Source organism: Aspergillus sclerotioniger (genome assembly GCF_003184525.1).
Source record: "Aspergillus sclerotioniger CBS 115572 chromosome Unknown BO94scaffold_40, whole genome shotgun sequence".
In the NCBI taxonomy this organism is placed as follows: Eukaryota; Fungi; Ascomycota; class Eurotiomycetes; order Eurotiales; family Aspergillaceae; genus Aspergillus; species Aspergillus sclerotioniger.
In genome coordinates, this window is record NW_020291030.1 from 69,455 (window position 1) to 93,262 (window position 23,808).

Consider the following 23,808-nt stretch of genomic DNA (forward strand, 5'->3'; position numbering starts at 1 on the left):
CAGTTTAAAGATCTTAAATCTAGTAAAAAGAGACTTAACAAGATATCTAATATTTTAAAAAAATCTTTATCAGAAATTAGTAAATCCTGTCTGATATAGTAAGATAAGGATAAAAAAAATTAGAAAAATAATTAAGATAATATTACTTATTAATTAAACTATATCTTGAAGAAGATCTCAGAGAATCTAGTATAATTTTATCCAGAACTTAAGAAGATTATACAGTATTATCTATATTAGGATTTAAGATATTAAAAATTATAAAATAAGATTTAGAAATAATATTTACAGAAATATCTTTATTATCTAAAAATTTATTTAATATATAGATAAGATAATACAGATTATTATTACTAGCTATTAAAGATTAGCTAGAAGATACACGTTATAGAAACGGAATTTTAATATAATAAACCATATTTATATATATATTTTAAAAAAAGTAAGGATTATTAAAAATATAATAAACTCTTTTAGCTTGTATATTATATAAATATATACTTAATATATCATGATTAAAAGTATATTATTAATTACTGATTTAAGATATTGGAAGTGATTAAGACTAAAATAAGTTATTATTTATATTTAATCTTTAATTACGCATGTAAAGAGTACCAGAGATATTCTTACTATAAATTAATATATTAGCTAGAATATTTTAATAATCAGTATATAATATATTATATAATAAAAATAAAAGGCTTAAGATTTCTAAAAAGATATCCAAGATAGTTAGAACCTAATTAGTCAAAATAGTAGTTAGCGGCTACTGAGTTAGGGCCATATCTGAAGATTTAAATGGTTATATTAGATTAATTAATCTAAGTATTAATAACCTTTAGAATAATTAGAAACTTTATGAATCTGTGATTTATATAATAGCTTAAAATATTTAAATAATAGAAAGCAGAATCTGAACTGATTACAGGACTGAATAGAGAGAATTTAGAAATTCTTATATTAATAATTAAGTTAGAAACTATATTTATAACTGTAAAGAGTTGTTATAAGTATATAGACTTTAATATGATATCTTTAAGATAATATAATATTATATTAAAGATTTTATAGCTCAGGAATCATAATTCACAGATAGATTAAAAGATTAAGAATCTTTAATTTATAAATTATGATTACTCAAGATAATACCAGTAAGAACTAGATATAGAATCTAGATCTATACAGCCTGCTACTTAGCAAGGAGCTGAAACAAGGACTAAGTAATCTATAAAAAGATTGAGAATACTATAAAAACCTAACACACCAGATATTGGAGATAACTTAAAGAAAAATAATATCTTAAGTATAGTTATACAAGTAATAATAGTAATTAAGTTATCATAATAAGATTAACTTATAAAATTATCAGGATAGATATTAATAATAATAAAAGAATATTAAAAATATAGTATTAACAGTTTTAATATAGAAGTTAAGATACTAGAATAAAGACTAGAAGATTCATAAGAACTTCTAGCTATAATCAAGAATAATATATATATTCTATCATAGTATAAAAGATTTAAGAATCTATTTAAATAATTAGAATAATCTGAATTATCTCAGCACGGAAAGCATGATCATACTATTTCTATAGAAAAAGAAAAGTTACTGATATATAAAAAGATTTATTTAATATTTAAAAAGAAATTTCAAATACAATAAGAGTATATTAATAATTAACTAGTAAAAAATAATATCAAGCCTTTAAAGTTATTAGCAGAATATAAAGTCCTATTTATATTAAAAAAGAATAGTAGTTTATAGCTATGTATAGATTATTAATCACTGAATACTATTATAATTAAGAATTAATATCTGTTATCTTTAATTTTAGAAATCTAAGACAAGATATAAGAAATAAAGTGATTTATTAAGCTTAATATTACAGATGCATATTACTGTATATATATTATAAAGGATAAAGAATGGAAGACTGCGTTCAGAATAAAGTATAGATACTTTAAATACTTGATTATATTATTTAGACTTATTAATATACCAGCGTTATTTTAGTAATATATTAACAAGATTCTGGGAGAATATCTTAACAGGTTTATAATTACTTATCTAGATAATATATTAATCTTCTTAAAGACTGAGAAAGAATATATATTAAATATATAAGACTAGTTCTATATAAATTATATTTATATTAATTATAATATAAGCTGAAAAAGTATAAATTCTATATATAGAAGACAGAGTTTCTGGGATACTGGATATCTATAAAAAGAATCTATACTAAGTAAGCTAAAGTACAAGTTATTTAAGATTAGTCTTAATCTAAGAATCTGAAAGAACTATAGCAGTTTATCAGATTAATTAACTACTATTAATAATTTATGGACGGATACGCTATCTATATAATACTATTCTTCAAGCTTATAAAGAAGTTGAAAAAGTATCAGTAAAAAGAACTATAATAGAGCATGTTTAAAGATATCAAGCAGTAATTTATCATATTACTAGTACTTATATAGTATAATCTAGAGAAAGAAACCATTATTAAGACTGATATATCAGACTATGCTATTGGAATATATATAATACAATCAGAAGAAGATAGAAAGCTAAGACTGATTATATTTTATTTAAGAAAGTTAGTTTAAGCAGAACTTAACTATAATATTTATGACAAGAAATTACTGGTTATTATAATAATATTTAAGCAATGAAGGGTCTATCTTAAAAGAGTAAAGTATATTATTATTATAAAGATAGATCATAAGAACTTAATCTATTTTATAATAATTAAAGAGTTGACTAGAAGATAGGCAAGATAGGCTGAGATTCTATTATAATATGACTTCAGGATTATATACTGTAAAAAAGCAGAAAATAAATATGTAGATATACTGAGCCGTAGGCCAGACTATAAACTAGATAAGAAAGCTATTAAACCAGTTATCTTGAAATAAAATATAGATAAGTTGATCAGTTATAATAAAGCTAACTTAACAGTAATATTAGAAATAGGCAGTAATCTAACAGATAATTAGCTAAAGCTATTAAGAAAGATAAGATATTTTAGAAAATAAGTATAAACTTATCAGACAAGATTATTATTAATAAAGACAGACTAGTGTACTTTCAAAGACTAATCTTTATACTAATTACCATGAGGATAAAGATTATAGCTAGATATTATAATAAATTATTTAAGTATTACTTAGAAGTTGAAAAGACTACAGAACTAATTATAAGGAATTACTATATTCTGAACCTCAGATAGAAAGTACGTGATTATGTTAGATAATATAAGACTTATATTAAGAACAAGTCTGCAAGATACTAGCCCTATAGATAAATACAAGTATAGAAGGTACTATAATAGTTATAAAAATAAATAATAATTAACTTTATTAATCTACTACCTGAATCAGAAGGATTTAATGCTATCATGATCATTATCGATCATCTTATTAAATACATTTATTTTATACTAAGTAAGATAATAATAACAGTAATATAAATAGTAGAACTATTTTGTTACGGACCCCTGCTAGCTGAACGAACTAGTGAGGCGGACGCATCAGGCAGAAGGCCATGTCCGGAAAAGCAAGGACTCTTATCGAGTAGAATCCCGATCTGAGCAACCGACGACTGGAATAGTTACACGGCACGTGACTACAGCAGATATATCACTAATATAATATAACATATCAGTACTATGACAGAACATGGCAGTAATATAAAATAACATATTAGTAATATAATATATCATGGCAACACCATAATAAAGGATAGGATATAAGAACATTCTTTTATATACTTAGCTAGTTCTGTTCTTCGTGCTTAATCTAATTATCTTTAAGTAACCATATATTTTGATAAAGCTTAGTAATAATACTTATCCATACTTACTTATAGATAGCTGCGCGGCATTATCTAGTCTTCTCTTTTTTTATTCAAGACCAGTCATCTCTTAGATAGTTAACAGCCTGACTTATCTTGATTCAGTTCAAAGATACGTATTGGAACGGGAGCTAAGCTAATAGGAACAGGAAAAAGCAATCTTAGGATTTAATATATTAAGTATCAGTCAGTATAAATATTATCTAGTAATAATTATTTATTATATTAACTATATTAAACTCATCATGTGCCCTACAGCAGCAAGGCCTGACAATACAAGAACTAATAAGTATAATTAATTAATTATAAGAAAGTATTACTATCTTAAAATAATAAAACCAGTTACTCAAAGGTCGCTTGGTAGTTAAATCTGTTAAGATCTAATTATTAAAGCTATTTAATAATAATCAAGCAAAGCTTAGGGCTTTCTTAACCTAGTTAGACTTATATCTCAGTATAAACAGAGAAAAGCTCAGAAATAAGATTAACAAGATCTTTTTTATATTTATCTACTTGACTAAAGTAGTATTTAATTAGTTTAAACTATATATCCGCGAGTATCAGGAAAAGTCAGTAAAATATTAAAATAATAATATAAAATAAATTTTTATTAATTATACTAGATTTAAGTAGTATCTCAAACAGATATTCAGAGATATTAATATAATATAAAATATTAAATAAAAGTTATAATAACTTAAATAAATTAGATTAATATCTAAGTATGCTTCAGAGTTCTTATAAATCATTAATTACTTAAATTAGAATAATAATATCTATATTATATAATTTGAAGAAGGACTTAAGATAGAGATTTAAGAGAAACTTATCTAGTAAGAATAACTAAACATGTTGTTAAAGATGATAGAAACAGTAGTTAAGATTAATAATAAATTATATAAATATAATATGAAATAATAAGAGGATTGATAAACTAGTAGATCTATATCTTGATAAAATAGTTAATTAGATTACCGAGCTAATAACGGAAGATTAACACAATCAAGAAGCTTAAAATTTAAAGATCTTTATAGATTAAAACTAATAAAGCTAGATATAGCACAGTATCAGACTTAACAGAGAAAAGTATTTAAGAAGAAATTTAAATAATATAAATAAGATTATTTATACTTTAACTGCGGCAAAGCAGATTATTAATTAAAGAACTGCAGTCAGAAACAGTCTTAAAAGTAGTTAAGAACTATAAATCAAGATTAAGATAGAGAAGTCTATAATATTACTACTATTCAATATAAAATTTAGATAGAATCTATAATATAGATATTAAATAATAAGAAGTTATATACTATTCAGCATGATCAGCTATTAGAGAACAGAATATATTATGATTAGTCAAGATAATAAGCCATTATAGATGAATTAATAACACTATCTAGTTAATAAGAAGACTGATAATTATCTATATTATTAACTTAGACTACAGAAATTAATAACAGCAGTAAGCCAGTTCTAAGAAACAACTATCTCAGTATAGTTTGGGATAAATTTAATCTGTTAGATAAAGAATATAGTACTTAGCTTAAAGATCTTGAATCCAGTAAGAAGAGACTTAACAAGATACCTGATATCCTGGAAAAATCCTTATCAGGAATTAGTAAATCTTGTCTGATATAATAAAACAAGAATAAAAAAAATCAGAAAAATAATTAAAAAAATATTATTTATTAATTAAACCATATCTTAAAAAAGATCTCAGAGAATCTAGTATGATTCTATCTAAAGCTTAAGAAAATTATACAGCATTATCTATATTAGAACTTAAGATATTGAAAATCATAAAATAAGACTTGGAAATAATATTTACAGAGATATCTCTATTATTTAAAAATCTGTTTAATATATAGATAAGATAATACAGACTATTATTACTAATTATTAAAAATTAGTCAAAAAGTACACGTTACAGAAACGGAATCTTAATATAATAAATTATATTTATATATTTATTTTAGAAAAAGTAAGAATTATTAAAAATATAATAAACTTTCTTAACTTATATATTATATAAATACATACTCAATATATCATGATTAAAAGTATATTATTAACTATTAATCTAAGATACTGGAAGTGATTAAGGCCCAGATAAGTCATTATCTATATTTAATCTTTAATTACACATGTAAAGAGTATTAAAGACATTCTTATTATAGATTAATATATTAATTAATATATTTTAATAATTAGTATATAATATACTACGCAGTAAAGATAGAAGGCTTAAGATTTTTAAGAAGATATCTAAGATAGTTAGAATCTAACTAGCTAAAATAGTAGTTAGTAATTACTGAATCGGGGCCATATCTGAAAATTTAAATAATTATATTAGATTAACCAGCCCAAGTACTGGTAGACTTGGAAGTGATAGAAAACTTTATAAACCCGTGATTTATATAACAGGTTAAAATACTTAGATAACAGAAAGCAAAACCTGAACTAATTATAGAACTGAATAAAGAAAATTTAAGAACTCTTATATTAACAGTTAAATCAGAAATTATATTTATAATTATAAAGGATTATTACAAGTATATAGATTTTAATATAATATCTTTAAGACAGTATAATATTATATTAAAGATTTTATAACTCAGGAATCATAACCCATAAATAGATTAAAAGACTAAGAATCTTTAATTTATAAATTGTGATTATTCAAGACATTACTAGCAAGGACTAGATTTAGAATCTAGATTTATACAGCCTGCTACTCAGCAAGAAGCTAAAGTAAGGATTAAATAACTTATAAAGAGATTAAGATCACTATAAAAGCCTAACACGCCAGATATTAAAGATAACTTAGAGAAAAATAGTATCTTAAGTATAATTATATAAGTAATAACAGTAACCAAGCCATTATAAAGAAATTAATCTATAAAATTATTAAAATAGATATTAATAATAATAAAAAAATACTGAAAGTATAGTATTAATAATTTTAATATAGATATTAAGATGACTGTCCAGAGACTAGAAGATTTATAAAAACTTCTAGTTATAATTAAGAATAATATATATATTCTGTCACAGTATAAGAGATTTAAGGACTTATTTAAATAGTTAGAATAATCTAACTTATCTCAGCACAGAAAATATAATCATATTATTTCTATTAAGAAAGAAAAGTTACTAATATACAGAAAAATTTACTTGATATTTAAATAAAAATTACAGACTTTATAAGAGTATATTAATAATTAGCTAGTAAAAGATAATCTCAGGTCTTCAAAGTCATCAGCAGAATATAGAGTCCTATTTATACTAAAAAAGAACAGTAATTTATAATTATATATGGATTATCAGTCACTGAATATTATTATAATTAAGGATTAACACCTGTTATCTTTAATTTTGGAAATATAAGATAAGATATAAGGAATAAAGTAGTTTATCAAGCTTAATATTATAAATATATATTACTATATATATATTACAGAAGATAAAGAATAGAAGACTATATTTAAAATAAAGTATAAATATTTTAAATACTTGATTATATTATTTAGACTTACCAACACACCAGTATCATTTCAATAATATATTAACAAAGTTCTGGAAGAACATCTTCATAAGTTTATAATTATTTATCTAGATAATATATTGATCTTTTTAAAGATTAAGGAAGAATATATCAGATATATAAGATTAGTTCTATATAAGTTATATCTATATTAATTATAATATAAGCTGAAAAAGTATGAATTCCATATACAGAAAACAGAGTTTCTGGGATACTGGATATCCACAGAAAAGTTCTATACTGAGCAAGCTAAAGTGCAAGTCATACAGGATTAGTCTTAATCTAAGAATCTGAAAGAATTACAGCAGTTTATCGGATTAGTTAACTACTATTAATAATTTATAGACAGATATACTATTCATATAATACTACTCTTCAAGCTTATAAAGAAGTTAAAGAAGTATAAATAGAAAGAACTACAGCAGAGTGCGTTTAAAGATATTAAGTAATGACTTATCATATTATTAGTACTTGTACAGCACGATCTAGAAAAAGAAATAATTATTAAAATTAATATATTAGACTATACTATTAATATGCGTATGACACAACCTGGAGAAAATAAAAAGCTAAGATTGATTATATTTTACTTAAGAAAGTTAGTTCAAGTAAAACTTAGTTATAATATCCATAACAAGGAATTGCTGGCTATAATAATAATATTTAAGCAATAAAGGGTCTACTTTAAAGAAGTAAAGCACACTGTTATTATAAAGACAGACTATAAGAACTTAACCTACTTTATAACAACTAAAAAGTTGACTCAAAGATAAGCAAGATAGACTAAGATTCTGTTATAATATGACTTTAAAATTATATACTGTAAAGAAATAGAAAATAGATACATAGATACGCTGAGCCGCAGGCTAGATTATAAATTAGGTGAAAAAGCTATTAAACCGGCCATCTTGAAATAAAATGCAGATAGATTGATCAGTTATAATAAGGCCAACTTAACAGTAATGTTAGAAATAGGCAGTAACCTAATCAGATAATTGATTAAAATTATTAAAAAGAATAAAACACTCTAAAAAATAAGCAAGGACTTACTGGATAAGATTATTATTAATAAAGATAGTCTAGCATACTTCCACAGACTAATCCTTATATTAATTAACATAAGAATAGAGATTGTGGTTAAACATTATGATGAATTACTCAAGGATTACTTAGGAGTTAAAAAGTCTATAAAACTAATTATAAGAAATTACTATATTCCAAATCTCAGATAAAAAATACGTGATTATATTAAACAATATAAGACTTATATTAGAAACAAGTTTATAAGATATTAATCCTACAGATAAATATAAGTACAGAAGGCGCCATGATGATTATAGAAATAGATAATAATTAACTTTATTAATCTACTATCTGAGTTAGAGAGATTTAATACTATCACAGCCATCACTGATTATCTTACTAAATATATCTATCTTGTATTAAGTAAGATAACAATAACAGTAATACAGATGGTAGAACTATTTCTTGGAAACATTATTACTAATTATAAAATACTAAAGTATATTATATTGGATAGAGATAAGTTATTTATCTTAAAGTTCTGAAGATTACTCACAGATCTTATAAAAATTAAAGAATATATGATAACAGCTTATTATTTATAGATAAATAGATAAACAGAAAGGATTAACCAGATAATTAAATAATATCTAAGATATTATGTAAACTACTAACAAGATGATTAAGTAAACCTGTTACTAATAGCACAATTCTTATATAATAATACCAGTTACTTAACTATTGAAGTCTTACTATTCTATATTAATTATAATTACTATCTGAGATTTCTGGAGACGCTATTACAGAAGTAACTAGTTATTAATATAACTGAGAATATTATTATATTTATAAAAAATATGTATATTTAGTTATTTTAAGACATTAAGTTCATGAACTTGTATAGTAAGACGTATTATGATTATAAATATAGAAAAGAACCTGACTTAAAAAGAAAGAAGAAAGTATTTCTACTCTGCAGAAACATTAAGATAAAATAACTAAGTCAGAAACTTGATTATCATAAGCTAGAATCATTTATTATCAAAGATAAGAAGAGACCGGTTAACTACAAGTTAAGATTGTTAAAATCAATAAGCAAAATTCATTTAATATTTTATATCTTATTATTAAAACCTGTACTAAAGAATACTAGAATTGCAGAGAATATGGAGATTAATGATAATATAGAATAAAAATATAAAGTTAAAAAGATTCTAGACTACAGAAAGATTAGCAGCAAATCATAATACTTAATAAAATAAAAAGAATATGATATCTCAGAAAACATGTAAAAACTTATCAAGAATTTAATAGGCTATTATTAGCTTATGAAACAGTATTACTAGCAGGCAAGTTAAAATTCGCCCAGAAAGAAGGAGAGTTAATTAGTTAGAATAAACTAAGATCAAGCTCAAATATGGTAGCTAGCTTAATACCACCTGTAACAGTACTAGTCTCAGCCTCAGATATTACAGCTTATTAATTATATAGTTTCTCTTATATCTCATGTTTCTTTTATTCTTACTTCTCAAGCTCTTCCAGCTTCTTAATCTTCTTTATATCACAAGCTATAAAATCACTAACTTATTTTTATAATAATTATTTTTACTTTTACAATTAAAAAAGCTTCGCGAGAATAACTTTCTTTTTTTTCTTTAATAGAATTTTAAGCCTTGATTAAACACTTCTACTCGGCGTTAGAAAAGGAAGAATCAGATATTTTATAATAAATATTATTTATTTTAATATACTTATTATAGTAATAAAAACTTTCAGATTTAATACATACTTTATAAAGGCGAATGCAGCGCTTGCAAGAGAAAACCGTAAGAAAGTCTTTATTCTTAATCTGCTGGTAAAGGCTCTTCTTATAAATAGAAGAACTAGATGATATGGTTAACAATCTGACTGAATTTTTAGAAAATAATATCAGACACTTATCTCAAGAGAGAGGCACTGCAGATTTATGTTCCTTAAGGATAAGAAACCTTAAAAAAGGGGGAGTGGTGTTACAGACCCCTGCTAGCTGAATAAACTAGTGAGGTAGACATATCAGGCAGAAGGTCATGTCCAGAAAAGCAAGGACTCTTATCAAGTAGAATCCTGATCTGAGCAACTCATGACCGGAGTAGTTACATAACACGTGACCACAGTGAATATATTACTAATATATTATACTATATCAGTATTATAATAAGATATGGTAGTGATATGAAATAATATATTAGTAATATAATATAGCATGGTAATACCATAATGAAGGATAAGATATAAAGACACTCTTTCATATACTTAGCTAGTTCTGTTCTTCATGCTCAATATAACTGTCTTTAAGTAACCATATGTTTTGATAAAGCTTAGTGATAATACTTGTCTATACTTACTTACAGATAGCTGCACGGCATTATCTGGCCTTACTTCTCTTTTCTTGTTCAGGACCAGTCATCTCTAGATAGTCATCAGTCTGACTTACCTCGATTCAGTTCGAAGGTACGTATTGGAACGGGAGCTAAGCTAACAGGAACAGGGAGAAGCGATCCTAGGGTTTGACATATATATTAAATAAATTTCTGGATAATAGAGACATCTCTGTAAATATTGTTTTCAGATTTTATTTCATGATTTTCAATATTCTAAGTCTTAATATAGACAATACTGCATAATCTTCCTGAGTTCTGGACAGAATCTTGCTAGATTCTCTAAGAATTTATTTAAGATATAGTCTAACTAATAAATAATATTATCTTTATTATTTTTCTAGTTTTCTTTATCCTTGTCTCACTGCGTCGGACAGGTTTTACTTATTTCTAATAAGGGTTTTTCCAGAATATTAGGTATCTTGTTAAGTCTCTTCTTACTGGGTCTAAGGCCTTTAAGCTAAGTATTATACTATTTATTTAAAGGATTGAATTTATTCTAAACTATACTGGGATAGTTGTTTCTTGGAACTGGCTTACTACTTTTATCAACTTCTATAGGCTAATCTAATAATACAGATAGTTAGTTATCTTTTTGCTGACTTAATAGTATTATTAGCTTATTTATAATAATCTGTTATCTTAATCAATCACAGTATACCCTATTCTCTAATAATTATCTATATTAAATAATATATAGCTTCTTACTATCTAATATCTATATTACAGATTCTGTTTAAACTTCATGCTGAATAATGATAACATTATAGACTCCTCTGTCTTGATCTTGTTATATAGCTCTTAACTACTTCTAAGACTGTTACTATTTTTGACTGCAGTCCTTTAACTAATGATCTACTTTACTATAGCTAAAATACAAGCAGTCTCTTTTACACTGTTCAAATTCCTCCTTAGATACTCTACTCTGTTAAGTCTGATACTGTACTACATCTAGCTCCATGAGTTTTAATCTGTAGAGATCTTTATATTCTAAGCTTCTAAATTATACCAATCTTTTATTGTTAGCTTAATAACCTGATTAACTATTTTATTAAGATATAGACCCGCTGGTCTATCAGCCCTTTCTTTATTTTATATTATATTTATATAACTTATTATTGATCTTGACTACTGCTTTAATCATCTTTAATAATATATTTAATTATTCTTACTAGATGAGTTTCTTTTGAATCTCCATCTTGAGTCTCTCTTTAAATCATATAATATAGGCGTCATTATCTTAGTTTAAGTAACTAGTAACTTGCAAAAACTCTGAAGCATACTTAGATACTGATCTAGTCTGCTTAAGTTACTATAATTTTTACTTAATATTATATACTGTATTAATATCTCTAAATATTTATTTAAGACACTGCTTAAATCTAATATAATTAATAAAGATTTATTTTATATTATTATTTTAGTTATTTACCAACTTTTCTTAATACTTGTAGATATATAGCTTAAATTAATTAAATATTGTTTTAATTAGATAGATAGATATAAAAAGAATCTTATTAATCTTGTTTCTAAGCTTCTCTCTGTTCATGCTGAGATATAAGTCTAACTAGATTAAGAAAGCCCTGAGCTTTGCTTAATTACTGTTAAATAATTCTAATAATCAGATCTTAATAGATTTAACTACCAAGCAACCTTTAAGTAACTGGTTCCATTATTTTAAGACAGTGATGCTTTCTTGTAACTAACCAATCATACCCATTAGTTCTTACATTGTCGGGCCCTGCTGTTATAGGGCACGCGATAAGTTCAAAGTAGTTAATATAATAAATAATTATCACTGAGTAACACTCGTACTGACTGGTACTTAATATATCAAATCCTAGGATTACTTTTCCCTGTTCCTGTTAGCTTAGCTTTGCCGGTATATATATCTTTAAACTGAATCAAGATAGTATCAGATTAATTACTATCTAAAGATAATTAATCCTAAACATAAGAAGAGAAGTAAGGCCAGATAATGTTATATTACTATCTGTAAGTAAGTATGGATAATTATTATTGCTAAGCTTTCCAAACATATGGTTACTTAAAGACAATTATATTAAACATAAAGAACAGAACTAGCTAAGTATATGAAAAAATATCCTTATATCCTATCTTTTATTATAGTGTTGCTATAATATATTATGCCACTGATATGTTATTTCATATTACTATTATATTCTTTATAGCGCTAACATGTTATAATATATCGGTAATATACCCACCGTAGTCACATGTTATGTAACCGCTCCGGTCATTAGTTACTCAGATCAGGATTCTACTTGATAAGAGTCCTTGCCTTTCCGGACGTGGCCTTCTGCCTGATGAGTCCGCCTCACTAGTTTGTTCAGCTAGCAGGGGTCCGTAACAATATACTGGAATCTCAGATTATGATTAGATTGATCACTGATTTATCCTGAATGGTATATAATATGGTATATAAAGGATAGGATATATAAGGACACTCTTTCATATATTTAGCTAGTTCTGTTCTTCATACTCAATCCAATTCTTAATACTGTCTTTAAGTAACCATATACTTAGAAGCTTAGTGACAACACTTGTCTGTACTTACTTACAGATAGCTACACAGTATTATTCAGCCTTACTTCTCTTCTCTTGTCTAAGACCAGTTGTTCCTAGATAGTCATCAGCCTGATACCTCCTCAATTCAGTTCGACGGTACGTACACCAGTGAAGCTAAGCTAACCAGGACAGGGAAGCGATCCTAGGGTTTGACACATGCCTCCATGAAAAGATGAAGCTTATATAGTCCACTATATCAACAAAATAACGTGTTTAACTGGTGTTCTAACATGTTGGACATCTTGTTCTTATATGCCCAATTGTTCCACACTTGCTGCAGCGAGATGGTGCCCGGCGGCGAGGCTGTTCCTCGCCTGTAGCTGATTCTACAAGCTGACTTCCATTAACTTGATCAGCCTCACAAGTCTGTTTGAACGCGATTTTAGCCTCTTCAACAGTGAGACCGTTAAGGCCAGCTATTTGGTAATAAGACCTCTTTTTCTTAGTGTTTTGCCTCTCTAATCCAGCCCATAATTTATCAACTTCCTGCTCAAGCAAAGCAGCCCAGTTAAAAATGATTTTGCATTCTTTTATAACATAGGATAACACTGCTTTTATCTATAAAAATAGGCTAATTGTATGTTCATGAAGAAGTCTTTTAATAGTAGTTTCATGTCTCCGCAACTATCTTATATTCTTAGATATCTTTAATATTGTTAATATAGTAGAAATACTGCTAGTTAGAATAGGCTCACAGAGCTGTATAACCAGCCTACCAAGAACCTCATCTGGCTGGAATAGAACCAATCCTAAAGTCTTAAAGATATTGTGTATAGTTGATTCTTTAAAAATAAGAAAACATATATCTATATATATATTTAAGAAATCAATCTTATTAATATAATAAATACTCTGGTAAATCAGCTGTTCTATTAAGCTTCTGTATACTTGTTTTAATAATATAAAGTAAGTAATATTAAACAGTTGATAAAGATATAAAGAATATAGAAGTATATAGATAGAAATAATGTTATTTTAACTATATATATTATCAAATTCCGGAGTTAAATAGGAGTTATATTTATCAAGAATTAGAAAACTATATTGTCCAATCTGCCAGTTCTTTATAAAAGAAATAAAGTATTCATGAAACTAATATAAACCAATCTTATTAAAAATCTAATTATTTAGTAATAGATTAATATATTGATCAGATAAAATAAGGCCTTGATACCATGCCTCTATATAAACCTTTTTCTTAAGAATCAAGTACAGTGTTAACACCACACTGGTAGCATTAATATACTTAATTAAGATCACTTATTCGCGGTTGCCAAACTATATAAGAAACAGCTTACCTATATAATCAGATCTTGTGATTATATATACTATAACCACTATACTTATAATAAAGCCTGTTTTATCAAAGTTCTAGATATCTTTATTAAGAATACCATATTCCTTTTTATGGCTTTAATCTGATTAAATCACTTATCCAAGAGCTTGGAATCTTCACATTTCACACATTAGAAATGATATCTTCAAGAGAATTGACTCTTTAAAGCTAGTATATACTTAACAAAGTTATATACCCAGTTTTCGCTGACAGAGACTGCATAATTCGAGGCATGTTTTTAAAGAAAAATAGATACTATATTCCGAATATATGACAGTCAAGGATAAAGCCCACGCTTAACAAGTGAGAGTATCCAGTCCTTTAAAGCCTCTTCTTCAAGAAGAGTCAGTTTCATAGACTTAACACATATATCTAAACATGATTTAACTCCTTTAATACATCATTACAGAGTTGAACGCGGAACATTGTAAGCGCCTACAGCTTTGTTTATATGCAAAATTCTGCTACTTTGAATAGCCTCAACAGCTAAGCAGATACGGCCTTCTTGTTCCACCAAAGATTTTGACGATTGAGGCATGTCTGGTGGAGTTGTTGGTGGTTGAATAGCTTCAAGTTAAAGAACGCGAGAATAACGCGCGCGCCGGCCCACTCGCTTGTGCGGCCCACTCGCTTGTGGATTACGTTACCTTTTAAACAGCCAGTCTAAGAGGATAATATTAGAATACAGAGTCTTTTATGCTGTCTATTCTCCAGATAGCCAACAGATTTCCATTTTGGCCTACTGGTATGAACTTAACAGATGGTGCTCTCAGACAGAGATGAAATCCCCATACATTTGTTGAACCATAATCCTTCCGGGTTTGAAAACAGCGGGCATTCTCATTTAGGTCCTCTATAGCTGAGTTGATAAGTTTCTGGCTGATTTTTTTCCGACTTCATCCGTCTTTTTTATTTGTATATTCCTTTTTTTTAGGGGGGGGGGGGTGGCAGGCTGTCTCATTGAAAGGCAACTCAACCCCCAAATATATTAGGGAGGCGTTATAGCAACAACGACCAGGCTACAACCACCCTATGCTTGTTACCTTAGAAAGCCTGCCCTCCGTAGCATATAGAGGCCCTTATACAGCACCACTCGAAGAAACCACCTAAGGGCTATATATAGGATCCAATTCGGATACTCAAAGCTCTCACGCAAGGGCTCATGCAGAAGCTCATGAAGGGACCCACACAGGGCCTTAAAAATGACCTTATAGATGCGATCACGTAGTCCCCTTGGTAAAGAATTACTACATACTCGTCGCTACGCCTAAACCCAGGCGTAGCGACGAGTATGTAGCTACTGAGATTAGGGCCTGAGGCATAATACGGCAGCCTCAGGCATGAAAACTAGGAACTGGCCTCCGGACGATCCTTATCAATTACAAAAGTACTGATAGTACGGAGAATTTATATTTTATTATTTTATATGGAAGAAGACCAAAATCCTAGCAATTTCCAAGCACTAAAGTTTGGAAGAATTTAAGATTAGATGGTCCACCTTTTAAGATCAGCTTTCTCTGGCCCTTTATTCATCATTATAAAAAAAATCTAGTTAAACTAGTTTCTAACATTTTAATCAGATAGCCAATCGGATTCCTTAAATCAAGGAGTGTTCAGCTTAAGGTCGTGGTTGCTTATGTTGGCGGTTTACCAATGCGTTGAGTAAATAAAGCTCTAGGTAGACTTTACCTAAAGCGGTGAAGAGTATGCTACTAGCAACGCGCCTCCCTAGCATACATAATTACATATAGGTAGGTGCTCTGTACTAATAGTACCAGTACAATCCAGAAACAGGCACTTCAACCAAGGGCTCAACCTACCATGCCACTGCTTAGGTACCTAGGCACTATATGTACTACTAAGTACTAGTGGTTATCTACATAAGTACATAGTACTATGTACCTAGGTCCGGGCTGACTTCATCTTGTCCCTACTGCCAATAAAAAATGTCTGCTGTTGCTTCATTGGCAGCTATCTTCTTGTATTACGACACAACATTGGTAGCAAGCGACTCGGCCAGAGGCGTAGCCCGGATCCTGCCGCACATTATAACATTCTGACCCAGTGGCATCCATTTCACATCCCTAGGGTTTAAAGCAGCGTTCGGCTTGCCTTCTTGATCACGCTTGGAATCTGGACTCACACTCACCCCGCCTGAGCCAAGATATGTTGGGGCGACAGTCACAATGATCGTATCAATGAACTCAGTGTATTCGGGGTTCAACAGCTCACTCAAAACGGTCCCGCCGCCTTCAATCATGACGCTTTTGATCCCCTCAGATGCTAGTGCACGCAATATAGCCTCCCAACGCAGCCGCCAATTCTGGTTGTACTCCATAATACGGAGGAAATCACCCCCATAGCCTTTCAGCATCATCAACTTCTGCGGGTGGATCCTAGCTCCTGGGGATACGACAACCCATGGCGCCTTGCCTTTCCCTTCCACCGCAGTCCTCAGCATTCGGCAGTCTGGATGGACTGGCCATCGTCCTGTGGGATCAACTACCACTGGCCGCGGTTGCCACATCCTCCCAAGGCCACCAAACCCACCTGCGCCTTCCAGTCTACAATTGAGCCCGGGGTTATCCGCAAGCACTGTTCCAACTCCAATCAAAATGGCGTCATGACGTGACCTGAGATAGTGGGTCATCAGTTTGGCCTCGGGCCCTGAGAGCACAGTTTGCATGCCTGGAAGGAGTGATATTTTAGAATCCATGGATGATGCGTAGGATAATGTGACATGAGGGAATTGGCGGCGATCATTGTGCTTTGGCAGATAAGGCTCAAGGAAGTCTAGAGGGAATTGGGGGAAAGAGAGCGTATCCGGGGGTAAGGGCGAGTGTATAGTTTTCTGCGATAGTAAATTGTCGACCGGAGTATTGCTGATACCGTCAGTTGCTCGCATCCTTACAATACCATGACCCTTCTGATATTCATAGCCTTCGTGCGCCATGAGCTTAACCTCCGGGTTCTGTATCCTCCACTTCGCCGAGACATTGCGCACATCTGTCACTGTACAGAATTTCCCCCCAGCTTCAACAAGATTCTCAGGCTCCTCTTGGAATTTCGTGTAGATTGAGGAAGGCAAATAGCCCTTGATCGCCTCCCTCCGTGCAAACTCCATCAGTCCCGAATTCCGCTTCACCCTGTCGATATAATCAAGGTCATGCGAATGCACACGACTGCTTCCCGGGGTTCTTGCGATGGTAACTGTCGAATATGCTCCCTCGAATTTGACAACTTTGATCTGAAAGTTGCAGATCCCACCCTCCCGCACCCTTTTCTTTCGAGGGCGCTTGCCTTCAGGAAGAGGGCGAGTTTCTGATGTGCGGTGAGTGGGACGTCGCAGTCGGCACATGTAGTAGTCTGTGGTGCAGTGACCTTCTTTGCTGGAATTAGACCTCTGTTTGACCCATACATTATCGATGAAAGGCCAGTAGGTTTCAAATTCCTCAAGACTGATCTCTATTGGATCCTTGCACTCAAATATGACTTGACGTATTCTTGCAAGGTTTGGGGGATTATTGATGAGGTTATCATTCGTGGCTGAACTTGAATTCCTCGAATGGGTAGCACGGTCCTGATTAGCAGCTGCTCCCCCAAGGATATCATCGCTCCGTGAGATGTGATCGCTTCCTATCTCAGCAGGAACTTGGACATCCGATTCCTCCGGTCTTGCGTAACTTGTGGAATCTCCAGACTGTTGATTTATTTCAATAATTTCATCGCGGTGTTTAGGGTTGGTGGTCGCGGTTGGATTGCTACTGTTGTTGCAGTTATTGTCATGATCGCAAGATGTCACCGTATCTTCGTTCAGTGTAGTTTCTAATTCATCTTTGGCCCGAGGAGAAGCATCATCGCGTGAAGAGTTCCCACCAAAATTAGACGGTGTCGACTTAGTGCTCGTGTCAGGCGCGTCTAAATGGTCATGATCCATGTCGAACATTTCAGTCTCCTGAGAGTGGATCAAGACAGCTCAGAAGCACATGTACAGTGCGGTTCAATTTCGGGTCGGGAAGGCCCCGCAACTAGCCTGTTCAATTCATGACTGAGGTAATATGCACCTGTTGGACTGCTTTCTATGATATGCGTGTTGTCTGGTATCTTTAAGGCTTATTAATATTCACCTTTGAGCGCCTTTCCTGATCGGATGTGTAAGCGTTGGGTCTTAGATTGGGATAGAGCACCACCCTCAAAATGTCACGGCAGTACCCAGCTGCCAGTCTTGGCGCCTTATCTTGCGGAAAGCGCCCGCACTTGCAGGAACCCAAGCACAGGTGAAATACGTTATTATTCAAAGGTCTATACCTCGGCCTCCCACAAAGCCACCCTGGTTGTACTTCGATATAAACATATAGCAAATCGAAACAGTAAGCTTCACGCGATGTTGGTCAGCATAACTATATTGTATTAAGATGACCTCTCCTCAATACGCTCCAATCTGTGCCCCAGCGCGCGCCAGCGTCTCGTATACTTTCGGTGGCAGTTTGTATTTCACCATCCCGGAGAATATCATCAAATCCTTGGCCATGACAAGCAATTCATCTGCCAGTCCTTGCCTGATCTCATTTTCGTATGCACCGGAGCTCAGTCGTTCCCGTTCGTGGCCAATACATGTTATACTCCACATAATCACATGGCCTACATTATGAGAAATGATTGCCGGGAAGGACGAAAAGGTTTGAGCGGCGCTCCTAATGTAGGGAACGGAACCTCTGGCGCGTAATGGGAGAATGTTCAGATCATTGATGGCCTAGAATAAGTTGGTCAGTTCGCTGATGGTTAACACAAGTAGAGCGATCGACCTACATCCAGAGCCGGGGTCCACTTAGCTGCCTCGACTTCCAACTTTGCCTCCATCATCCGAAGCAACAACCCGCATGCATCACGATTGACTTGGCGGATTCGCTGGTAATACATCGCGTTTGCGTTGTACAGACCAATCATATTCTTTGCCAAAACCACTGGGTTATCCACGGTTGTCAAACTGAGACTGCTTCCGGGTTCCAGAGGAGTTTCTTGAGCATGGTCATGCGGATCGGTCCGAGGCCTTAAAGGCTGTAATTTCAAGGCAGGCCCACCTAATTCCACAGCAACGGCGTCGGACAGTGCTCTATTGATGATATCAATGACACGGTCGTAATCTTCGGCGAGATGATACAACAAAACAGCATCCGTGATCAGGCCCTTGTCATCGGCAATGGCTGCTGCTTGCACCGTTATCGTCTTGAGGAACTCGTCTTGATCAACTAACTTGATCAAACTAATACGTTGCTCGATCAACCCTTTGATTCTGCTCCCGTCAGATCGGATGTCGCCGAGCAATTTAGCGAAGTCCCTTGTTTCCAGGATGAATTCTCGTAGTGCTTCATGGCATACAGAAGCCTGGGACTTGCCCAAGGATCCGGGTAGATCGGCGTTGAGACAGAGTAGAGTAAAGTAGTCAATTGCCGCCTCCACATATCCTGTGCGGAATTCTCTTGTATACTGGGTAATCAGATAGCCGAAATTGATCTGCGGGTACTGTTTAACAGTAAAGGATACTGTGGCTGTTAGTGGTTGATCGCACCATTCACCGAGATAGAATCAGGTCTACACTTACATATTTCTTCACCCGAGGTGTAGAAATCAGACACACGCAAAAGGCCATAATAGGCCAATGCAATAGCGAAATGCACGGCTGTGATCGGTGCATAAGAGCCAAGGTATGAGACAGCTTGCTCAAACATTCCTCCCAGAATTTGCAGAAGGAAGAAGGTTCCATAACCTCCAGGTCCCTCTTGACCCTTTCCGAAAACTCTTTGGCCGATCTCCGTGATGTCAGTTTGAATATCTTCGAGCCCAAAAACATCGCCGGCAACCTCCTCCGCCCGATCATCTTCCCTGGCCAAACTGAATTGCAACCACATCCAGTCTTCAACGCTTTGATTAACACTTTCCAAGCGTCTGCGGCTGAGTTCACAACGTCCGATGATTTTGTAGCAGGCCATACGATAAGGATCAACTGTGTTATCAGGCGCATTACGGGACCGCTGCTGATACTCGCCGTTGATCTTTTGCTGCAGATCTCTTGGTAACCGTCTGTTCTGCGCATATGTAGTCATATAAGTCACAAATTTGTGATCTAGAGACCGGAAACCCGGGTCCTGGCTCACGTATTCCGCAGCCTCGGTGACGAATCCGCATCGGAGGAGGTAGAATATGAGAATCCAGCAATAGTCCTGACCGACCATCTGCAATTCGGTACTATCGGGAGCAAGATCTTTCCGCGCTGCCCTGAGTCGAATATAAGCGCGAATCTTATTGGTCACAGTTGGTATGCCACCCAATTGCGCTTCCCGAGGATTTTTAATGATGACACTCTCAACCTCATCATAGAAAAGCTTCTCCAGGAATGACCTAGAGCCCTCAACTATCCGCTTCTTCAGACTTACTGCCCTGCGCGAATTTGACACTTCGTCCAGGTAATCCTCAGAAAACTGGCGTTCTGCGCGTGCAGCAGGGTCAGATATGTTGATGATGTTTGGTGGCTCTGCCACAATGCTTATCAGAGCTCTATAAGCATCGTACAATTGTCGAGGAACCTGGGACAGTTAGTCAACCATCCACGCGGCTCTAAAGTCAGAACTTACATCACCACCGACATGTCCCTCAACATCGGAGAACTCATGAAGAATCGGAAATGTCTTTGTATGTAGCCTAGCAGAATTTAGCTGTCGGACTTTGTCTGCGTAATAGCCCATCTTTTCTCGTAAGAAGCGAAGATCAGAGTGACCACTGGCGCCTTCGTTGCGATCCATGGGATCTTCGAAAAGTCGGATGCTTGCCGTTCCTGTTCCTGGTGTCCCGATGACAGACTTTTCTAGAGCGGAACGCCCAAACACACTTCGGCGAGACGTAGACGTAGGGCCATTGGCAGACGCGGGGGCGGACTGCTTAGACCGTCGCACTGAGCGTCCAAAACCAGCTCTTGAATCACCAGCGCCATCATCTTTCTGCGCCAGCCCGAAGTGTTGAAAAATCTTTCGACGTTGCTCTTCCCAGTCCATGTCAACTTTCCCCTCCAAAAACAAGTCAAAATCTCTGTGGGTCCGAGCAAGGCTCTCAGTTATCATCACCTGACGGCCGCGCTGTTGTATGTTTTTCAAAAACTTCTGGTTGTCTGGATCAAAGAGGTCTTGCTCCTTCTGTGTTGTCGCTACCGATGCTTGGGGGTCCAGAGCCTTGAGATCCCGTAAGGCGTGACCGGGTGTTACTCCCGAGGCAGCGAGTAAATAGTGACTGGACAACATATTTGAAAGTCAGCAGGGATTCAACGGAAGCACATTCATCTGCTGGCTCCAACTTACGCCTTGCTGTGTGGTACATGCTGTTGGGATTCTTTTGACCCTCCAGCACCGAGTTCTCGGGCCTTCCTGCGAATATCGTCGAGACCCAATTGAAGGCTCGGTAGGTCCTCGTAGTTGCCGTTTTGGCCAATTGCGGAGATTGGTCTCTTTTTGCCGCGTTCTAGTAGACTATTGAAAAACGCAGGCTGGGTCGTTTGTCCGGATGGCTGCGCTGCATTGACCTGCGTCGGTTTCTGTCCAAAGACCGAGTTCGGAGATTGCTGTTGCACTTGTGGCTGCTTTGCGAAGCTGGTTCCGCCTGTAGGGGCCGGTGTTTTAGATGCATTCCCAAAGATGCTCGCTGGTTGCGCCGTAGCTCCTAAGCCAGCCCCGCCAAAGAGGGTGCTGGCGTTTGTGGAGGCCATAAGGAAGTATGGGCTAATGCCTTCTGGTTATTTAGCCGTATCCAAACACCCACTGTAAATGCTGCTTAAAGGAGATATCATTAGCATGTGTTCTTCTTGGCGAACTTTGATTATTAAATATGCTTACAGCTGGGCAAAGTAATGCCGGAGAGACGAGCACCGATCCCGTAATTGCTATTTTGTGTTTCGACAAGTTGCATCGATAAACAGTGGTGGCGCGCACTGCCAGATTCCGTAGGTATGCCGGACTTTCTTTTTCGCCGAGCTTTGTCCTCGCTCTTTCCGCAGAACTGCCGTCGCAAGTATTCAGCTATCATTACATTAATTACATTACGCCAATTGTAAGGCAAACTCTCCCGCACTTCTTCCGGAACTTAGGTAGTCGGATTCAACTATTCGTGTGGGGGACAACCCGCCTCGTTAATTGACCTAGATACCTACCACTACAATGCCGGTATTCCAAGCCAAGACGTTTCGACGTGCGACAACAGCATCATCGACCCTCGGAGAACGGATTGGTGCAGCTTACCGGGCTCATCTGCCTAAGCGGCCGTTCCTACTTTTCGGCTTTCCTTTCATTATGATCATAGTCGCCGGGTCTTTTGCTTTAACCCCAGCTGCCGCTCTGAGGTACGAGCGGTACGACCGCAGAGTCAAACAATTAAGTCAAGAGGAAGCGATTGATCTGGGCCTGAAAGGACCTGATGGCGAGGAGGGCATCAAACGAAACCCCCGAAGAAGGGTTATTGGAGACGAAAGGGAAGAGTACTATGTCAGTATACATAAGTCACCGAAGTATTGTGTAACATGGCTGGGGTGAGAGGCTTGGCAGCTAACTCGTTACTATCCTTTGCAGCGGCTCATGGCCAAAGATCTAGATAAATGGGAACAGAAAAGAGTACAACGTTTTAAAGGCGAACCTGATGGAAAGCTCTGAGATGCATCGCTTGTGGATCTATTACCCTTCTACTTGTCGGCAATCTCACAATTTGAGCCTTTCTTTATAACCCCTCCGGCTGTAGCTGCCTATTTGAAATGTGAGAATGGCTACTGTCTTTTGGGTACGAATGCATTTGCGATCACTTCGACGTTGATCATCACTAATTGTTAAGGATGGTTCCCGTAGGGTCAATATGCACTTTCCGAAGAGCGGGTCCATCCTTTTCTGTATTAATGCTTACTTTGATAGCATCTGAATATTTAGCCAGTTAGAAGTGGCGGTTGGCACAAGCTTATAAGTTTGAGTATAAGAGTCTTAGCTGTACATATGTTGACTTGAAGTATCTGG

General features: G+C 33.7%; 3 protein-coding genes across 3 annotated transcripts; 1 reads left to right on the forward strand and 2 right to left on the reverse strand.

Moving 5' to 3' along the window:
* Positions 1–16,559: 16,559 nt before the first annotated feature.
* On the reverse strand, positions 16,560–18,928 carry BO94DRAFT_502581 (RibD family protein). Its single transcript, XM_025609456.1, has one exon. It carries the CDS (start codon positions 18,711–18,713, stop codon positions 16,752–16,754), a length of 1,962 nt encoding a protein of 653 aa, XP_025462511.1. The 5' UTR covers positions 18,714–18,928; the 3' UTR covers positions 16,560–16,751.
* A 105-nt stretch (positions 18,929–19,033) lies between these two features.
* Positions 19,034–22,730, reverse strand: nic96 (linker nucleoporin NIC96). The gene is made up of 6 exons (XM_025617481.1): positions 22,648–22,730; positions 22,117–22,581; positions 21,400–22,048; positions 20,370–21,351; positions 19,577–20,310; positions 19,034–19,520 (listed from the first exon to the last, which is right to left on the reverse strand). The coding sequence occupies exons 2-6, from the start codon at positions 22,518–22,520 to the stop codon at positions 19,194–19,196; spliced, it is 3,096 nt and encodes a 1,031-aa protein (XP_025462512.1). The 5' UTR covers positions 22,521–22,581; positions 22,648–22,730; the 3' UTR covers positions 19,034–19,193.
* A 79-nt stretch (positions 22,731–22,809) lies between these two features.
* Positions 22,810–23,808, forward strand: BO94DRAFT_526983 (cytochrome c oxidase assembly protein COX16). Its single transcript, XM_025610372.1, has 2 exons — positions 22,810–23,292; positions 23,377–23,808. The coding sequence occupies exons 1-2, from the start codon at positions 22,969–22,971 to the stop codon at positions 23,455–23,457; spliced, it is 405 nt and encodes a 134-aa protein (XP_025462513.1). The 5' UTR covers positions 22,810–22,968; the 3' UTR covers positions 23,458–23,808.